At 45.0% G+C, this 16,619-nt stretch overlaps 1 protein-coding gene across 30 annotated transcripts in view; it reads right to left on the bottom strand.

The window, feature by feature from the left end:
* Window positions 1–16,619, bottom strand: part of CELF2 (CUGBP Elav-like family member 2) — a 524,880-nt gene that overhangs the window by 130,860 nt on the left and 377,401 nt on the right. For all 30 annotated transcript variants that reach the window (XM_081022933.1, XM_081022913.1, XM_081022915.1 and 27 more), the window contains one exon: window positions 8,783–8,865. In XM_081022933.1, the coding sequence (XP_080879059.1) occupies window positions 8,783–8,865 (83 nt within the window). The remainder of the gene's footprint in view (window positions 1–8,782; window positions 8,866–16,619) is intronic.

Raw genomic sequence — 16,619 nt, 5'->3', positions numbered from 1 at the left:
GCACCACAGTTCAAGAAGGACACTGACAAACTGGAACATGTCCAGAGGAGGGCAACCAAAATGGTCAAAGGCCTGGAAACGATGCCTTATGAGGAACGGCTAAGGGAGCTGGGCATGTTTAGCCTGGAGAAGAGGAGGTTAAGGGGTGATATGATAGCCATGTTCAAATATATAAAAGGATGTCACATAGAGGAGGGAGAAAGGTTGTTTTCTGCTGCTCCAGAGAAGCGGACACGGAGCAATGGATCCAAACTACAAGAAAGAAGATTCCACCTAAACATTAGGAAGAACTTCCTGACAGTAAGAGCTGTTCGACAGTGGAATTTGCTGCCAAGGAGTGTGGTGGAGTCTCCTTCTTTGGAGGTCTTTAAGCAGAGGCTTGACAACCATATGTCAGGAGTGCTTTGATGGTGTTTCCTGCTTGGCAGGGGGTTGGACTCGATGGCCCTTGTGGTCTCTTCCAACTCTATGATTCTAACAGCATGTCAAATGGTGTGCTGACATCATGTCACACAGCGCTGGCCCTCTCAATCACAGGGGCAAGACTGTGCGCTTGTCCCTAACCCTGGGGCAAATGGGATAACTGTGTTGCCCTCACATCCTAACCAACGATCTGGGAGTCTGCTGAAACAAGCAATCAGTTGCGTGTCACCGGCAGTTCACTCTATCATCAAAAGTCAGCCACCAATGGTATCCCGGGGATCATGTAAATCAGCCTTAATTTCCCCTTTGATGCAAGGAAAGAAAGATCAAGGCTTTAGAATTTGACTCTCTTTTCCTTCTTTAAAGTTTTGTCAGCCGGTTCCCTCAGTCAACATCTGGACAACCCGCAAAGGTGATGAATTCCTTTAATATCTCTTCATGAATCAGCCGCTCCAAGCACAACTATTTTAGCCGAATTCTCCCTCCAGGAGGTTTAAAAACTCTCACACAAAAAAACCTTCCTTGTACCAAGCACAGTATTCTGGGGGCCATATTCACCAATGCCCCATTACAGGAGGGCTGTAAAAATGATATACGAGGATGTGTTTTTATAGGGCAGACAATCATAACGCAATGCTAGCATGGGCAAGGAGGATGCAATGACCAAGAAGACATGGAAGCTGCAAAGAGAAGATAACTGAAGGAGTATAGGGAATAAGGTACAGGCAAAGTCTGCTCAGAAATAGAATTTGAAGTAAAGCACTGAACATGGTTGCAACCAGCCTGGAGCTGGGAGCCTGTTTAGCACCAAAAGAACCCAGCACAAGAGACACATAGCAATGCAGTTATTATTCACTACTTCATGTGAATGTGGTAGACACGCTGACATCCTAAACAACTTGGGACCCAAGGACCTGAGAGTGCTTTCTCCGGTACTGCCCTATCCAGCTATTAAGATCTGATGGGAGTGACCTGCTTGTTATTCTGACCTTAGCTTCTGACGGCTGGGTGACAGGGCATTCTTGGTGGTGGCTCCCCAGTTATGGAACTCCTTCCCAAATAGCATGTGGTTGTCCCCCACAATGACTGTAAAAGAATATTTTTGTTTACTCAGGCCTTTGGAATGTAACCAGCCTGTCTGGCAACACCGGTGCTTTGTATATATTGTTATGATGTTGTCAACATTACTTTAAAAAAAAATGGTGGTGCTGTACCTTTAGCTGCTCATACACCCATTGGGAGGAAGGGCAAAATGTAAGTATGAGAGAACAAATCCGTAAATATCAATTCTACTATGAAGGGTAGCCCTCCTGCAGTAGCAAGGGGATATTATTTGGACTTCATCAAGTCTTGCAATTTCCCCAAAGGAGATAGATGTCCATCAACTTGTTCCTCTTCCCCCATTGCTAGTCTTTATCCAGCCGTTGACTGCCTTGCTCCTCAACTATCATTGATACATAGAAAAGCTGAATTTCTATTCATCCGCCCACAGGCACCTTGCTAAAAAGAGTAAAATAACTGGTACATGAAATTGCAGTCGTATGTGTGTGTAGTTTTGATATGATGGATCAAAGATCTGCGGTATGTGTGTGTTGCTAATCTTGTAAGGTAAAGGTAAAGGGACCCCTGACCATTAGAATCATAGAATCATAGAATCATAGAATCATAGAGTTGGAAGAGACCACAAGGGCCATTGAGTCCAACCCCCTGCCAAGCAGGAAACACCATCAGAGCACTCCTGACATATGGTTGTCAAGCCTCTGCTTAAAGACCTCCAAAGAAGGAGACTCCACCACACTCCTTGGCAGCAAATTCCACTGTCGAACAGCTCTTACTGTCAGGAAGTTCTTCCTAATGTTTAGGTGGAATCTTCTTTCTTGTAGTTTGGATCCATTGCTCCGTGTCCGCTTCTCTGGAGCAGCAGAAAACAACCTTTCTCCCTCCTCTATGTGACATCCTTTTATATATTTGAACATGGCTATCATATCACCCCTTAACCTCCTCTTCTCCAGGCTAAACATGCCCAGCTCCCTTAGCCGTTCCTCATAAGGCATCGTTTCCAGGCCTTTGACCATTTTGGTTGCCCTCCTCTGGACACGTTCCAGTTTGTCAGTGTCCTTCTTGAACTGTGGTGCCCAGAACTGGACACAGTACTCCAGGTGAGGTCTGACCAGAGCAGAATACAGTGGCACTATTACTTCCCTTGATCTAGATGCTATACTCCTATTGATGCATCCTATTAGATCCAGTTGTGACAGACTCTGGGGTTGCGGCGCTCATCTCGCTTTATTGGCCGAGGGAGCCGGCGTACAGCTTCCGGGTCATGTGGCCAGCATGACTAAGCCGCTTCTGGCGAACCAGAGCAGCGCATGGAAAGACCGTTTACCTTCCCGCTGGAGCGGTACCTATTTATCTACTTGCACTTTGATGTGCTTTCGAACTGCTAGGTTGGCAGGAGCAGGGACTGAGCAACGGGAGCTCACCCCATCGCAGGGTTTCGAACCGCCAACCTTCTGATCGGCAAGTCCTAGGCTCTGTGGTTTAACCCACAGCGCCACCCGCGTCCCTCCGTTAATCTTGTAGAACTCTCCTATTTTCCAATTCCACAGAGGCCAAAAAGCAGATGTTGCATTGGGCCATACAGTCATGAGGCTTGAGTTGGTTGTGCAATGAGAAAATACCTTTGCCATTTTTGGGGTGCATGTTTTCCATTTGTGGGTGTCCATCCCTGTTCCTTCATCTTGCTAACCAGAGTCTAGTATCTGCACTGCTGTGTGTATAACATATATCAGGTTTCCAACGGACGTTGAATAATTATGCTCTGCCCCATGTTTCCCATTTACACACCATCCATTTACAGCCCATAACTTTCTCCCAAAGAATCCCGGGAACTCTAGTTTGCGCTGGGAGGGATAAACTACAGCATCCCCAAATTCTCCGGGGAATATATTTTGCATTAAATGGATTGTGTTCCTGCATCCACAGACTATTCTGAACAGATGCTTCCCTGAAATCAATTGCTATCCTAAGTTATTGTAAAATCCATTTAAAAGGAAGAAAGAAAAGCAAACAAACCACCAGTATTTTCTTTTGTTAACAAAATTGGTGCTTATCTATGTGTGTTAGATAGGGGGGTTTACAGGAAGGAGATTAAAATACAACCACCATGCTCATAGATGACATCTGGCAGAAAGCAACTATTAATATTTTACAAGACATTAAGTTTCTGCCTGCTCCTTTTTTGCCGTTAAAGTTTTAAGAGCGCTCTGAACACTATATTTCTCAGTTATTACACCCTTAATTAAGCGGACACACACAAGGAATCCTCTAATGAAAATGGCTGTAGAAGAACCATCAGGCATCCTAAGCTGAGAGTGTACAGAGGACCCCAAATCAGAGCAAGGAATCACTGGAGTTAGTCTGCCAGAGGACGACCCGGTGCTAAAGCAATGTGGAATTTAACCGAGGATTAAACATGGTTATTGGCACTATAAGCCCATAAAGCTAGGGCACTAACAGCCATTATCATGTTACATTTACTTAACATTAACCGCCCCAATGAATCCCAATGGAGCTTTTGAAAGCCAGTCAATCTGATAGGAAATAAAAAAGGTGCCGTATTATCCAAGATATTATCTTGCATATTGTATCCAAGGCAATACCCAATATATCTTATTTTACTGGACCAATTTACGTAAATGGAACTTTGAACTTCCAAGCATTGCAGTTTTTTGGGAGCCCAGAGAATTGGCTGAGAACGTTGAATCTCAAAAGGGCTGATGAAGGACAAGGGATTGGATCGGTGCCTGGAAAAGTGCCCATTGAGCCTGAGCTTTCTTTTGTTGATTTATTTATATTTATTCCAGGTATTGAAATGCCACTAAATATTCAAAATCTCCAAGGAGCGGACATCAATTTATTTAATGAAAATATATATGCAAAGAACCAAATTCACCATGACTATTTCTTAACCTCGATGGGTAAGGATGATTTGTTCTTATTACAAATCAATCAGTAAAATAATATATTTATTGCTTATTATATGAATAAGTTGTTGTTGCTGTTTAGTCGTTTAGTCGTGTCCGACTCTTTGTGACCCCATGGACCAGAGCATGCCAGGCACTCCTGTCTTCCACTGCCTCCCGCAGTTTGGTCAAACTCATGCTGGTAGCTTCGAGAACACTATCCAACCATCTCGGTATAAATAAGTGCTGAATAATAATAATCTTATTTTCTGCACTTCCTTTAAAAAGGTCAGACCCAGTGGCCCCCTTTCCAAGCACTAATCCAATTGTACCTTCTCAGTTTCACAACTTCTTAGATGATGCGTCATGGGAAGTGATTCATAAATGATAATAAGCATAATGATAATAATACCAGCAATAATATTCACTTTCACCCCAAAACTCTGCAGTGCTTGAAGGTTCAATGTTCAATTGGATAATAATCATTTATTATTTATACCCCGCCCATCTGGCTGGGTTTCCCCAGCCACTCTGGGCGGCTTCCAATAAAACACTAAAATACAATAACCTATTAAACATTAAAAGCTTCCCTAAACAGTGCTGCCTTCAGATGTCTTTTAAAAGTTTGGTAGTTATTTTTCTCTTTGATATCTGGTGGGAGGGCGTTCCACAGGGCGGGTGCCACTACTGAGAAGGCCCTCTGCCTGGTTCCCTGTAACTTGGCTTCTCACAGCGAGGGAACCGCCAGAAGGCCCTCAGCGCTGGACCTCAGCATCCGGGCAGAACGATGGGGGTGAAGACGCTCCTTCAGGTATACTGGTCCGAGGCCATTGAGGGCTTTAAAGGTCAACACCAACACTTTGAATTATTGCCGGAAACGTACCGGGAGCCAGTGTAGTTCTTTCAAGACCGATACGGTTGATCCAAGGTGGGCTGTTTTTGTTTAGCCACCCACAGAAACTGCTTGCATCCCTGTCTGGAGGGCCATCTGCATCCAATCTGTTGCCTTAGCTGCATGTGATACAGAGCCTTTGTAGGCCCTTTCTAGAAGTTTTGAAAGGGAAGTACAGCAAAACGCACCATTAACTTCTTATTAATTTCACAAGGCGCACATGCACACCCGAAAAGACAATTTCCTTAAAATAGTGGTGCTACAACTTTAAATTACAGAACTGGCTCGGTGTTTAATGAGAGATTTAGCACAGCAGGGTTTCTGTTAAATTAAGTTGTGCCTTCACATCACAGTGGGGAAACAGGTGTATATTGGTTTAGAATTATGGAAATGTTGACTAATTCCAAGGCTTGTAATCAAACAGCCAGGCACCCAGGCAATATTTTCTTCCAAGAGGTGGCATTAATCATGCATGCCTAGCAATGTTGTATTCATGTCCACCAAAAAAAAAAAAAAAAAAAAGCACTGAAACTCAAAAGGAAAAAACAAGGTGCCAATGCGTTTGTGTTGAGGAGCGGGGCGGGCGGTTTTTCTGCTAGAGGCACACACAAAATCAAAGCTACAGATGCCCACGTCCTTTGAAACGGAGAATGCGGCAGAGAGAATAATACGACAAAACTAATTGGGCCAGCAAGGCCTTACTGGATTTTAACTCTCAGTTAGCCCTGAACTGGGAGGTTTTTTTCCACGAACACACAAGTTCAGCATATTCCACTAACAGACCCTCTAACTGCCCCTATTTTCCAGGGACAGTCCCAGATTTACAGAAACCGTCCTGGTTTCTGATTTGATCCCAGAACTTTCCCTTAGAACATCCCTATTTTCATTTTTTAAAATGTTGGAAGGTATGGTAAAGGTAAAGGTAAAGGGACCCCTGACCATTAAGTACAGCCGCAAATGACTCTGGGGTTGCGGCGCTCATCTCGCTTTACTGTCCACAGACAGCTGTCCATGTGGCCAGCATGACTAAGCCGCTTCTGGCGAACCAGAGCAGTGCATAGAAACACCGTTTACCTTCCTGCCAGAGTGGTACCTATTTATCTACTTGCATTCTGATGTGCTTTTGAACTGCTAGGTTGGCAGGAGCAGGGACCGAGCAACAGGAGCTCACCCCGTCGTGGGGATTCGAACCGCCGACCTTCTGATTGGCAAGTCCAGGATGCCCCTATTTTCATCGGAGGGTATGGAGTTATGTGACCCCCCCAAAGCCAAAGAGTTCAGTAACTATACAAACTTTAGAAGACGTCTGAAGGCAGCCCTGTATAGGGAAGTTTGTTTAATGTTTGTTTTATTACCTTTTTTATATATGTTGGAAGTCGCCCAGAGTGGCTGGAGCGACCTAGTCAGATGGGCGGGATATAAATAATACAATTGTTGTTGTTGTTGTTGTTGGATAGGACATCCCTATTTTCATCGAAGAAATGTTGGAGGGTATGCACTAAGGAGTCTCACACACACAGCAAAACAAACAAAACCTAAACTCAAAACCTTCAAATTGCTGTGGGGACCAGATGTCAAAACCACTCATGGCTCATCTGCAGCTGTCGAGAAATGTGAGCCACATAAGATTGATCTGGCTTTCTGGTGACGCTGGGAGAGAGAAAGGAACCACTTCAATTTGTACACAGAATGGGGATGCTGGCGAGTACTGACAGCACCCTTGTTTTACAATGGAAACGGGCACAGAGGGACTGATCTAAATTGCGGGTCTGGGGGGGAAGGCAGGCAGGGGAGGGAAATCGATAGGATTCATTCTGCACACTCTGGTAGAGCAAACTGAACAAGTCCAATTTGGGGTGCGTGAGCCACATTTGACAGCAGGCAGTGCCTTTGGTGCTCAGTCCTAAGAAGCCGACTCTTTCTCTCTGCTCCAGAATTCCAGAGATAAAAGGGAAAGGGACATGTATTTAACAGCGCTAGTTATGATCCTATCATCGATTTCACTGTCGGAGGGTGCTTCCAGACAGATGTGTTTTTGTTGTTCTTTGTGGGATTGGTGCTGCTTATGCATGCAAGTAATTGGAATCAAAATGCCAGCCTGTATCCCTTGCTCCCAATTTAATCTGGATCTATACTTTCTGGGGGGAATCCAATAAGTAAAAACAAAAAATGCCAGCAACTCACATGTGATATCTCAATGATACATTTGCAAATTAAGTCCCTGTCTGATAGCACCTCAAGTCTCTACAACCCCACATAACACACATGGAAAGCTGCCTTATGCCAGACCATCCAGTTCTGCATACTCTGTCTGGCAGCAGCTCTCCAGGGTCTCTGGCACAAGGTGTTTCCCATCACCAGGCATTGAACTTCGAGGACATTCGGCATGCAAAACTTGTGCTCTACCACTAAGCCATGGTTCGCTGGTGTTTACCGCCTGCAGTATTTATTTTGTCGAAGCATAGAATTGTAGGGTTGGAAGGGAACCGGAGGGTCCTCTAGTCCAACCCCCAGCAATGCAGGAACCTTTTGCCCAACGTGGGGCTCAAACCCACAACCCTGAGATTCAGAGTCTCATGCTGTACCCACTGAGCGGTGCCAGCTTGTTTGCTGTGGGGCATCATGTCCTGCCCTAAGTAAATAACATGTTCAATGTGCATTTAAAGCACATGGAATTGTGTGAATACTAAACCCAGAGAATCCACTGTCAGTGTCGGGGTGGGGAACCTGTGGGTCTCCCGATGTCCTTGGACTCCCAACAACCAGCATAAGTGATGGTCAGGGCTGATGGTCCAAAAACTTCTGGAGTGCCACAGTCTTCCCTTCCAGCACCTAGGGAAGACCTTATTAATAAATCAAGTAGGCATTTTAACGGAATTCAATTTAATTGAATGCATAGTTTTAACTGATTTATATCTTTTCTACCACATCTTTGTAAAATGTGTTTCCACCCCTCAGCACAGACACTTGAGGTCCAGCTCCGAGGGACTTCTGGCAGTTACCTCAATGCGAGAAGCGAATTTACAGGGAACCAGGCAGAAGGCCTTCTCAGTGGTGGCACCCTCTCGTCAGATGTCAAGGAAATAAACATCTATCTGACTTTTAGAAGACATCTGAAGGCAGCCCTGTTTTTAATGTTTGATGTTTTGTTGTGTTTTAATATATATTGGAAGCTGCCCAGATTGGCTGGGGCAACCTAGTCAAATGGGTTGTTTAGATAAAAATAAATAAATTCCCTGCTGGTTCGCATCTGGAGGGCAGCTACTATGCAACATTATGAACGGTTTTCGACCATATTAACAAGCTCATGATTGGGCTGACCAATGGGCACAGTTTGCAGACATTTAGCCATCAGCTTATTACCCTCCTGTGAAAGTCCGAGGCATTTGGGGGTTACCCAGCTCCTTCAAGTAGCACCTTCTCCAAGAACAGTTATTTATTTCACTTCCCTCCCGCCAACCTGCTTCCAGCTCCAAACGTGAAAGGAAGTAAATGTACTCACCCCAGGTAAGGTTTTAATATTGTGCAGTGCATTCTGTGCTTCAAGCGCAGCTTTTCTTGTATAAAACGTTACGAAACAACAACCTACAGAGAGAAATTGGAAAGCTTTCAGATATTACCGGGAATGGATTGCTCAGCTACAATAGAAAACAGAGAGAGCGATTCAGGGCTGGGGGTGTGGAGATGAATGAGAGACATGAATATACGAAGGCTTGGAAAGGTGACTTCTAATGAGCCAACATGAGTGGCATGAATCACAGGAACACTTTATTGTTTAAAAAGTCAGGGAGAGAAATATTAAAAACCACCCCCTTCTCACTTGACACAAGCTACCCACGAAGCACACCTACAGCTTCAGCAAACGCTTACTGCTCAGAAATTACGTTAACCAAAAGTTCAGTCAGCATCAAGATGTAAACAGTGGGGTATGCTTGTTTTGTGGGCTGTTGCCACATGCCGCAAGTGCAGATTGGTTGTAAAAATTTCAACAGCCAAAGGTAAGTTTCTTCCTGCCCTAAAAGCCATCGATGGATTCCTCTGGCAAGCTGAGCCACAGAAAACAAGTTCACTACATTCATCCCCAGTGAAGATCCTCACACCTTACTGTTCAAGAAGGTGCCAAGAAGCTGAGAATTGGGACAAGTTTGCGAGCACATCTGAAGCCTCATCTGCGATGGGGATACCCTTGGCTGAAGCCTGTGAGAACTGCTGCCAATCAGTGTAGACAGTATTGAGACCAACAGTTTTTCTTGGTTTAATGCAGGGGGGAGCTGCTGTGGGTTAAACCACAGAGCCTAGGACTTGCTGATCAGAAGGTTGGCGGTTCAAATCCCCACAATGGGGTGAGCTCCCGTTGCTGTATCCCAGCTCCTGCCAACCTAGCAGTTTGAAAGCACGCCAGTGCAAGTAGATAAATAGGTACCGCTGCAGCAGGAACGTAAATGGCATTTCCATGTGCTCTGGTTTCCATCACAGACAATGTTCCGTTGCACCAGAAGCGGTTTAGTCCTGCTGGCCACATGACCCGGACAAACGCCGGCTCCCTTGGCCTGAAAGCCAAGTCTGTGGACAAACGCCGGCTCCCTTGGCCTGAAAGCGAGATGAGTGCCAAAACCCCATAGTCACCCTTGACTGGACTTAACCGTCCAAGGGTCCTTTACCTAGTCCCAATTTATCTCACAGCTACCTTTCCAACAGTAAGAGCTGTTCAACTCTGGAACAGACTCCCATGAGAAGTGACAGACTCTCCTTCTTTGGAAGTTTTTAAGTACAGGTTGAATGGCCAATTGCCACGTACGCTCTAGTTGAGATTCCTGCATTGCAGTGGGTTGGACTAGATGACCCTCAGGTCCCCTTCCAATGTTACAATTTTATGATTCTACCTTTCCTGTGGGCCCCAACTCAGCCATTGCCCCTCCCATGCTGGAACCGTTTTTCTCCTGCAATTTACCCAGGAAAGGTCTGCAATAAAGAAAGCAGCTACCGACTGCGTCTTCCTAATGCAAACAGCAACAGCCATGTTTCTGCCACTGTAATACATGGAAATGCATCATAGCACCCTGGAAACGAGTTGAGCGCTGGCATTGCAGTTGCGCTGAACAGGGAACATTGTCGAGGAGCTGTCAGGAGGAAGGCCTCTAAGTAATGGATGCAAACAGACTCACCCTTAAATTTTCACAGTTGACAAGAGAGACCATTTGGCAATTATTTCAGCCCTTTAAGAATCATCATCAGCATCAGTAAAGGATCATTAAATCAGTCAAAGATTGTACCTTCTGAATGGAGGTTTGCTATCTCTCTCTCTCTCTGCCTCTTAAGAGCCTTCTCCTTCTCGACTCTCCTTCTCTCTCCCATATCAATCTTTCCCATTTTACATGAATGGCAAATTTATACTGATGGGTACATGTGAGAAGACTCTTGGCACCAGACTCTAAATCTTGTTTCTGAATGGTCAGATAACTACAGTCATACCTCGGGTTGAATATGCTTCATGTTGAGCGCGTTTAAGTTGCACTCCGCGGCAACCCGGAAGTAATGGAGTGCGTTACTTCCGGGTCTCACCACTTGCACATGCGCAGACGCTCAAAATGACGTCACGCGCATGCGCAGAAGCGGCAAAAAGCGGTGTGTGCGTGCGCAGACATGCCGTCGCTAGTTACGTTTGCTTCTGGATGCGAACGGGGCTCCGGAACGGATCCCGTTTGCATCCCGAGGTACCACTGTATTTAACCAGATCCTGGGGAGTGTCAGTTTCCTACATACCTGTGTGTGTATATACAGTGCTATTTTTCTAGAAAAAGAGGTGCTGGAACTCACCACAAACACCTCTTTTGTTCTCTTATAATGACAATGGCGCTCACCTGAGAGGTGCCGGAACTCAGTTTCAGAGAGTTCTGGCTGGGGAAAAAAGCCCTTTATATATACATACAGGCACCCACCCTGTGCATGCAAACCTTTGTTTATGGTGTGCTTAAAGCAATGATAATGGGGCTCAGGAAACCCCTTTCAGCCTAAGGGCCACATCCTCATTCTGGGCAATGTTATGTACTGAAGTTCTCCCCCAGGGCCAGCAGGGGGATACTGTAGATAGTTTTCACTCAGGTCCACATATGCAAATAAGGGATTGAAAGTGACATTCAGTGATTGGGTAGTTACCGAAAATGGTTACTGTTGTGTTCTAGTGGAGCTCTACATAAGCAGGCTGGCTGAACCCTTCAGTTCAGTTCTGTTCTGGCCTGTGAATAAACAAGAGCTGTTTGAAGAATCGCTGTGTCGTCTGATATGTTCACCCACAATTTAACAGGCAAATTTCTGAGAGTACCTGTCCACCCTAAAGTGCAATGTGTGAATGCAACAGGCCAAAGTTTGCAGAGGCAAGCTTGTGTTCCTCCTCCTCACTTCTCATCCTTTAAAATTGACTCAATTTTGTTATGTATGCGGCATCCGCAGCCAGAATTTTAATTGCAACATATTGGAAAAATGAAATTACACCTACAAAATCAGAATGGCAAGTTAAACTGTTAGAATATCTGCAAATGGCAAAAATGACAGGGAGGGTAAGAGGGTATTCGACGCAAAAAGTAAACCAAGAATGGATTATATTCAAGGAATATCTGAAAAATTACTGTGGCAGCAAAAACCTCCTGGCAGATCTTGAATGAGTCTTGCAATGTTTAGATAATATATGTAAATTTAATGTTTCTATTTAATTCTCTTTTTTCTTTTTCTTTTCTCCCCCCCCCCCCAAATGACTTGAGAAAATAATATAATAATATGATACTGTGTAAAATATAACAAGTGTAATTTAGTTTTTTTGAGAACAATCGGAAGCCTATTTCAGGTCTTTTTAAAATTTCTTGTATTTTTAATTTTTTTGCTGTATGGGATGGGATGCAAAGTGTAATATAGTATATTGTTGTATAATTTTGTGAAATATGTTTAATAAAGATTTAAAAAATAAAAAATAAAATAAAATAAACTCAAGCGATACCACAAACCCAAGCAGATACCCCAGTTTCCTAACCAAATCAACCACCACGACTATGATGGAAGGTTATACAAAACAGTATCTCGGAGAGTGGAAAATTCATAAATGAGCTATACTATAAATATGAATGGCTAAATATAGCTCATCTGTTTATAGGGATAGGCAAATGTCACTTTCAGATGTGTTTACTTGCAAGTCTGTTCTGTCCTGGTTCCATAATAGTTTGCATTTCTAAAAAAAAAAATAATAAAAATAAAAATTCACATGGAAGACAGGATTTAACCATATATTTGAATACATGTTTTTATTAAAAAAAAAATTCTCTGAAAACACAGCATTTAAACTATTTTTCAATGCATTGTGAGCTTGGGGCGGTGTCAGAATATTCAGGCAGCAGAAAACTAGGTGGATTCCTAAGATCTAGGCTGCACATTTATTCTAGGAGGTGCAGATGAGGTCAGCCTGTACTGGAACACACGAAGATTCAATTCCTCTAGATCTCTGATAAAAAGCTGTACTTCACAAACACCCACACACATATACACTTGAGAGAGAGCTCTTGGATATTGGGTACCCTTAGTTAATTAAACTATTAAAAGAAGCTTATCTGGGCTTCCTTTAAAAAAAAAAAAAGATGTCTGACCTGCCGACAACCTGTTCACTCAAGTCAGCCATGGCTTGACACGGTGTTGAAAATGCACATGTAAAGCTGTTTTGAGTTTGGTGCAGTGGTTAGGGTCCAAATCCCCACTCTGCCATGAAGCTGAGGACACTGAGGTCCAGTGCCGAGGGCCTTCTGGAGGTTCCCTCACTGCGATAAGCCACGTTACAGGGAACCAGGCAGAGGGCCTTCTCGGTGGTGGCGCCCGCCCTGTGGAACGCCCTCCCACCGGATGTCAAAGAGAAGAACAACTACCAGATTTTTAGAAGACATCTGAAGGCAGCCCTTTTTAGGGAAGCTTTTAATGTTTGATGCGTTACTGTATTTTTATATTTTGTTGGAAGCTGCCCAGAGTGGCTGAGGAAGCCCAGCCAGATGGGCAGGGTATAAATAAATTATTATTATTATTATTATTATTATTATTATTATTATTATAGCTCAATGGGTAACCTTAGGCAGGTCATAAGTCTCTCAGCTTAACTTACCTCACAGGGTTGTTGTGAGGATAAAATAGAGAGAGGGAGAACCATGTCCACCATCTTGGAATGATGGTGGGATAACAACAACAACTGCCATGTTTCCCAATAAGAGCAAGGAACCAGAAACTGAGCTGATCCGCGTGTCAAGAGCAGGGAGATCAGAACTGGAGAACAAGTCAGAGCCTTGAAGGATTCGTGTTTCCAAGCAAAGTCCCAACTCGAGCAGGAGGATTCTTCTTTAGCCCAAGCAGGAGAAGAGACTTGATGGCCAGCCTGGGTCACCCCAGAACCTGGGAATTATCCTGTGCCTTGAGCAGGAGAAGGCAAGCTGTGCTCCTCAGCCTCATTTCATGCACTCCTTGGTCAAATTTCACATGGGGTACGAGGACTCTGGTCTCAGAGGGAAATGATCTTTTGGGGCAGGGGGAGGGAGAAAGAAAGCAGATGGAACGATGGAAGGAGAGTGGAGGTGGAAGCCCCTTGCAAGAGATCAGTTCAGATCCCTGCTATGCAGGAGGTGAAGAGGGGGTAACAGAGAGAGAATGGGTAGCAAAGAAGAATAAATAAGGAGGTGGTCCATCAGCCACACCCACTGCTTTTTGTTGTTGTTGTTTAGTTGTTTAGTCGTGTCCGACTCTTCATGACCCCATGGACCAGAACACACAAGACACTCCTGTCTTCCACTGCCTCCCGCAGTTTGGTCAAACTCATGCTGGTAGCTTCGAGAACACTGCCCAACCATCTCATCCTCTGTTGTCCCCTTCTCCTTGTGCCCTCAATCATTCCCAACATCAGGGTCTTTTCCAGGGAGTCTCATGAGGTAGCCAAAGTATTAGAGCCTTAGCTTCAGGATCTGTCCTTCCAGTGAGCACTCAGGGCTGATTTCCTTCAGAATGGACAGGTTTGATCTTCTTGCAGTCCATGGGACTCTCAAGAGTCTCCTCCAGCACCATAATTCAAAAGCATCAATTCTTCGGCAATCAGCCTTCTTTATGGTCCAGCCAAAGATTACCCTTGATGGAATGTGGCTCTTGAAAGAAAAAGGAAGCTGCCCATCCCTGGTCTAGGGAAATGTGCCATGCTGTGACCATGAGGTCTCAGCACACAGTACAGCAGCTGTGCGCAGGGCCCTGCGTTACCAGTTTGATCCCTGGCAGTGCATGACAATAACCAAGTGATGAATGATATGAACAAGGTCTAAGGGGAAAAAGGGTGGTGGTGGTAGGGGAAGCTTTTTAGTGCAAAGAGCTCTGTCTAGTTATAAGCATCAGCAGCTGCAAAATTTGCAGTCCAATCTTTCAACACCTGTCATTTTCAGCCCCCCTGAATGACTTTGGGGCTCTCCTAAGTTGTGAACAACACACACACACACACACACACACACATATATGCGCGACAAAACCTGCTTCTGGCATTGAAACCTTGACAACACGGGATAGGAGTAACAAGATCTTATCGCTGTGAATCTTCAAAGGCTACTGACAACTTTCAAAGGAAAAGTGTACAGAAGCTGCTTTTTGCTTCTAGCCTAATAAACTCCTCCAAAAAAGAAGAAAAAGAAGAAAGGTTCTAATGATTATCTGATGATTGAGCTCTCCCTATTCTTTTAGCAACCTCCCCCCCCCCGAAAAAAACCCACCCCAACCAGAATCCCAGTCGACAAATTCAATTCAAAATGCATTCGCATTCAGGACAGCAACAGAGTCATCATGTTATGAATTGAAAATTCCTTTAAAGGCTGCCTTTGAATTCTAAGGGGCTGACAGATCAAGGAATGGATGGCCCTGGAAGGGTAAATGAGTGAAGTTCTGCGTGTGTGCGCTCCCTCCCTCTCTGCATTCCTTTCTGTGAATGAAATTCCCCTTCGCATCCACATTTGCAAGCAGAGCAGGTGCTGGCTTCACAGAAGCCTGGAATCTCAAGTGAGGGGTGTTGGCAGCTTGTCAAAGCGACTGAATCTGAGCAAGTTTTCAAGTCAAAACAGGGCTTGGGTCCAGATATTATGCACCTTTCCGCACCTCCTGCGCCATTTTAGATGCCACCCTTATGACGGAACGGGGTCAGCATTTATGGGGGTGGGGTGGAAATCTCATGCCACACAGCTGTTGACACATGAAGACGTTTGCCAAGCACAATCCATTCGGGACAGCTGCAAGGGGAGCGATCGATGCAACCTCGCAGAAAACCGCAAGCTCGTCTTGCAGGCTGCGAGCTGAATCCGAGATGCAAAGCAGGGAACCTGGCAGGGCTGCCTTCCCCCAAGACCTCCGCTTTCAATTGCTAAAAAAGGAATTCAGGTATAAAAAGAACAGCCTTTTTCTTTCTTTCTTTTACACAGGATCCACGGAGAGGAATATTTGGGACGTTTAATTTAGGAGCATGCTCAGGGAAATGGCATCCTGGGAAAACAGGTTTATGAAATAAATTGGGTCGCAATTAGCAGAGACTTGTGCATGGTGTTTGAATTCTAGGACAGTGTTTCTCAAATTGTGGGCCTGGACCCACAACCTCATAGGCCAGCCTGGCCCCCTAAAGGTAAAGGGTAAAGGGACCCCTGACCATTAGGTCCAGTCGTGACCGACTCTGGGGTTGCGGCGCTAATCTCGCTTTATTGGCCGAGGGAGCCGGAGTACAGCTTCCAGGTCATGTGGCCAGCATGACTAAGCCGCTTCTGGCGAACCAGAGCAGCGCACGGAAACGCCGTTTACCTTCCCGCCGGAGTGGTACCTATTTATCTATTTGCACTTTGACGTGCTTTCGAACTGCTAGGTTGGCAGGAGCTGGGACCGAGCAACGGGAGCTCACCCCGTCGCGGGGATTCAAACTGCCGACCTTCTGATCGGCAAGTCCTAGGCTCTGTGGTTTAACCCACAGCACCACCCGCGTCCCTAGCCTGGCCCCCTAACCATGCCATAATTTTGGGACTGGGCCAATGCCCGCACCAGAAAGGTCCTGCATGCTGAGTAAAGGTTGATGGAAGACAGAGAGGTTTGTGGGCAGGCAGAAAGAGGGCAATGGGAAATTAGGGAGCAATCAAAAGGTTAGTATTTATTATCATCAGTGGTTTTTTTCGGGGGGGGAGATGCAGGGGGACACATACCCCTAAACATTTTGTGAATCTAAGTTTGGCCTCATTGAGGGGCAGTATTTCAATATGAGTAGGAAAATGAGAGTACCCCTAAACTTTTTTGAAAGAAAAAAAAGCACCAAT

Source organism: Podarcis pityusensis, assembly GCF_964106645.2.
Source record: "Podarcis pityusensis genome assembly, chromosome: 10".
Lineage (NCBI taxonomy): Eukaryota > Metazoa > Chordata > Lepidosauria > Squamata > Lacertidae > Podarcis > Podarcis pityusensis.
Note: the sequence above shows the minus strand (reverse complement) of the source record. Positions and strands in the feature narration are given on the sequence as shown.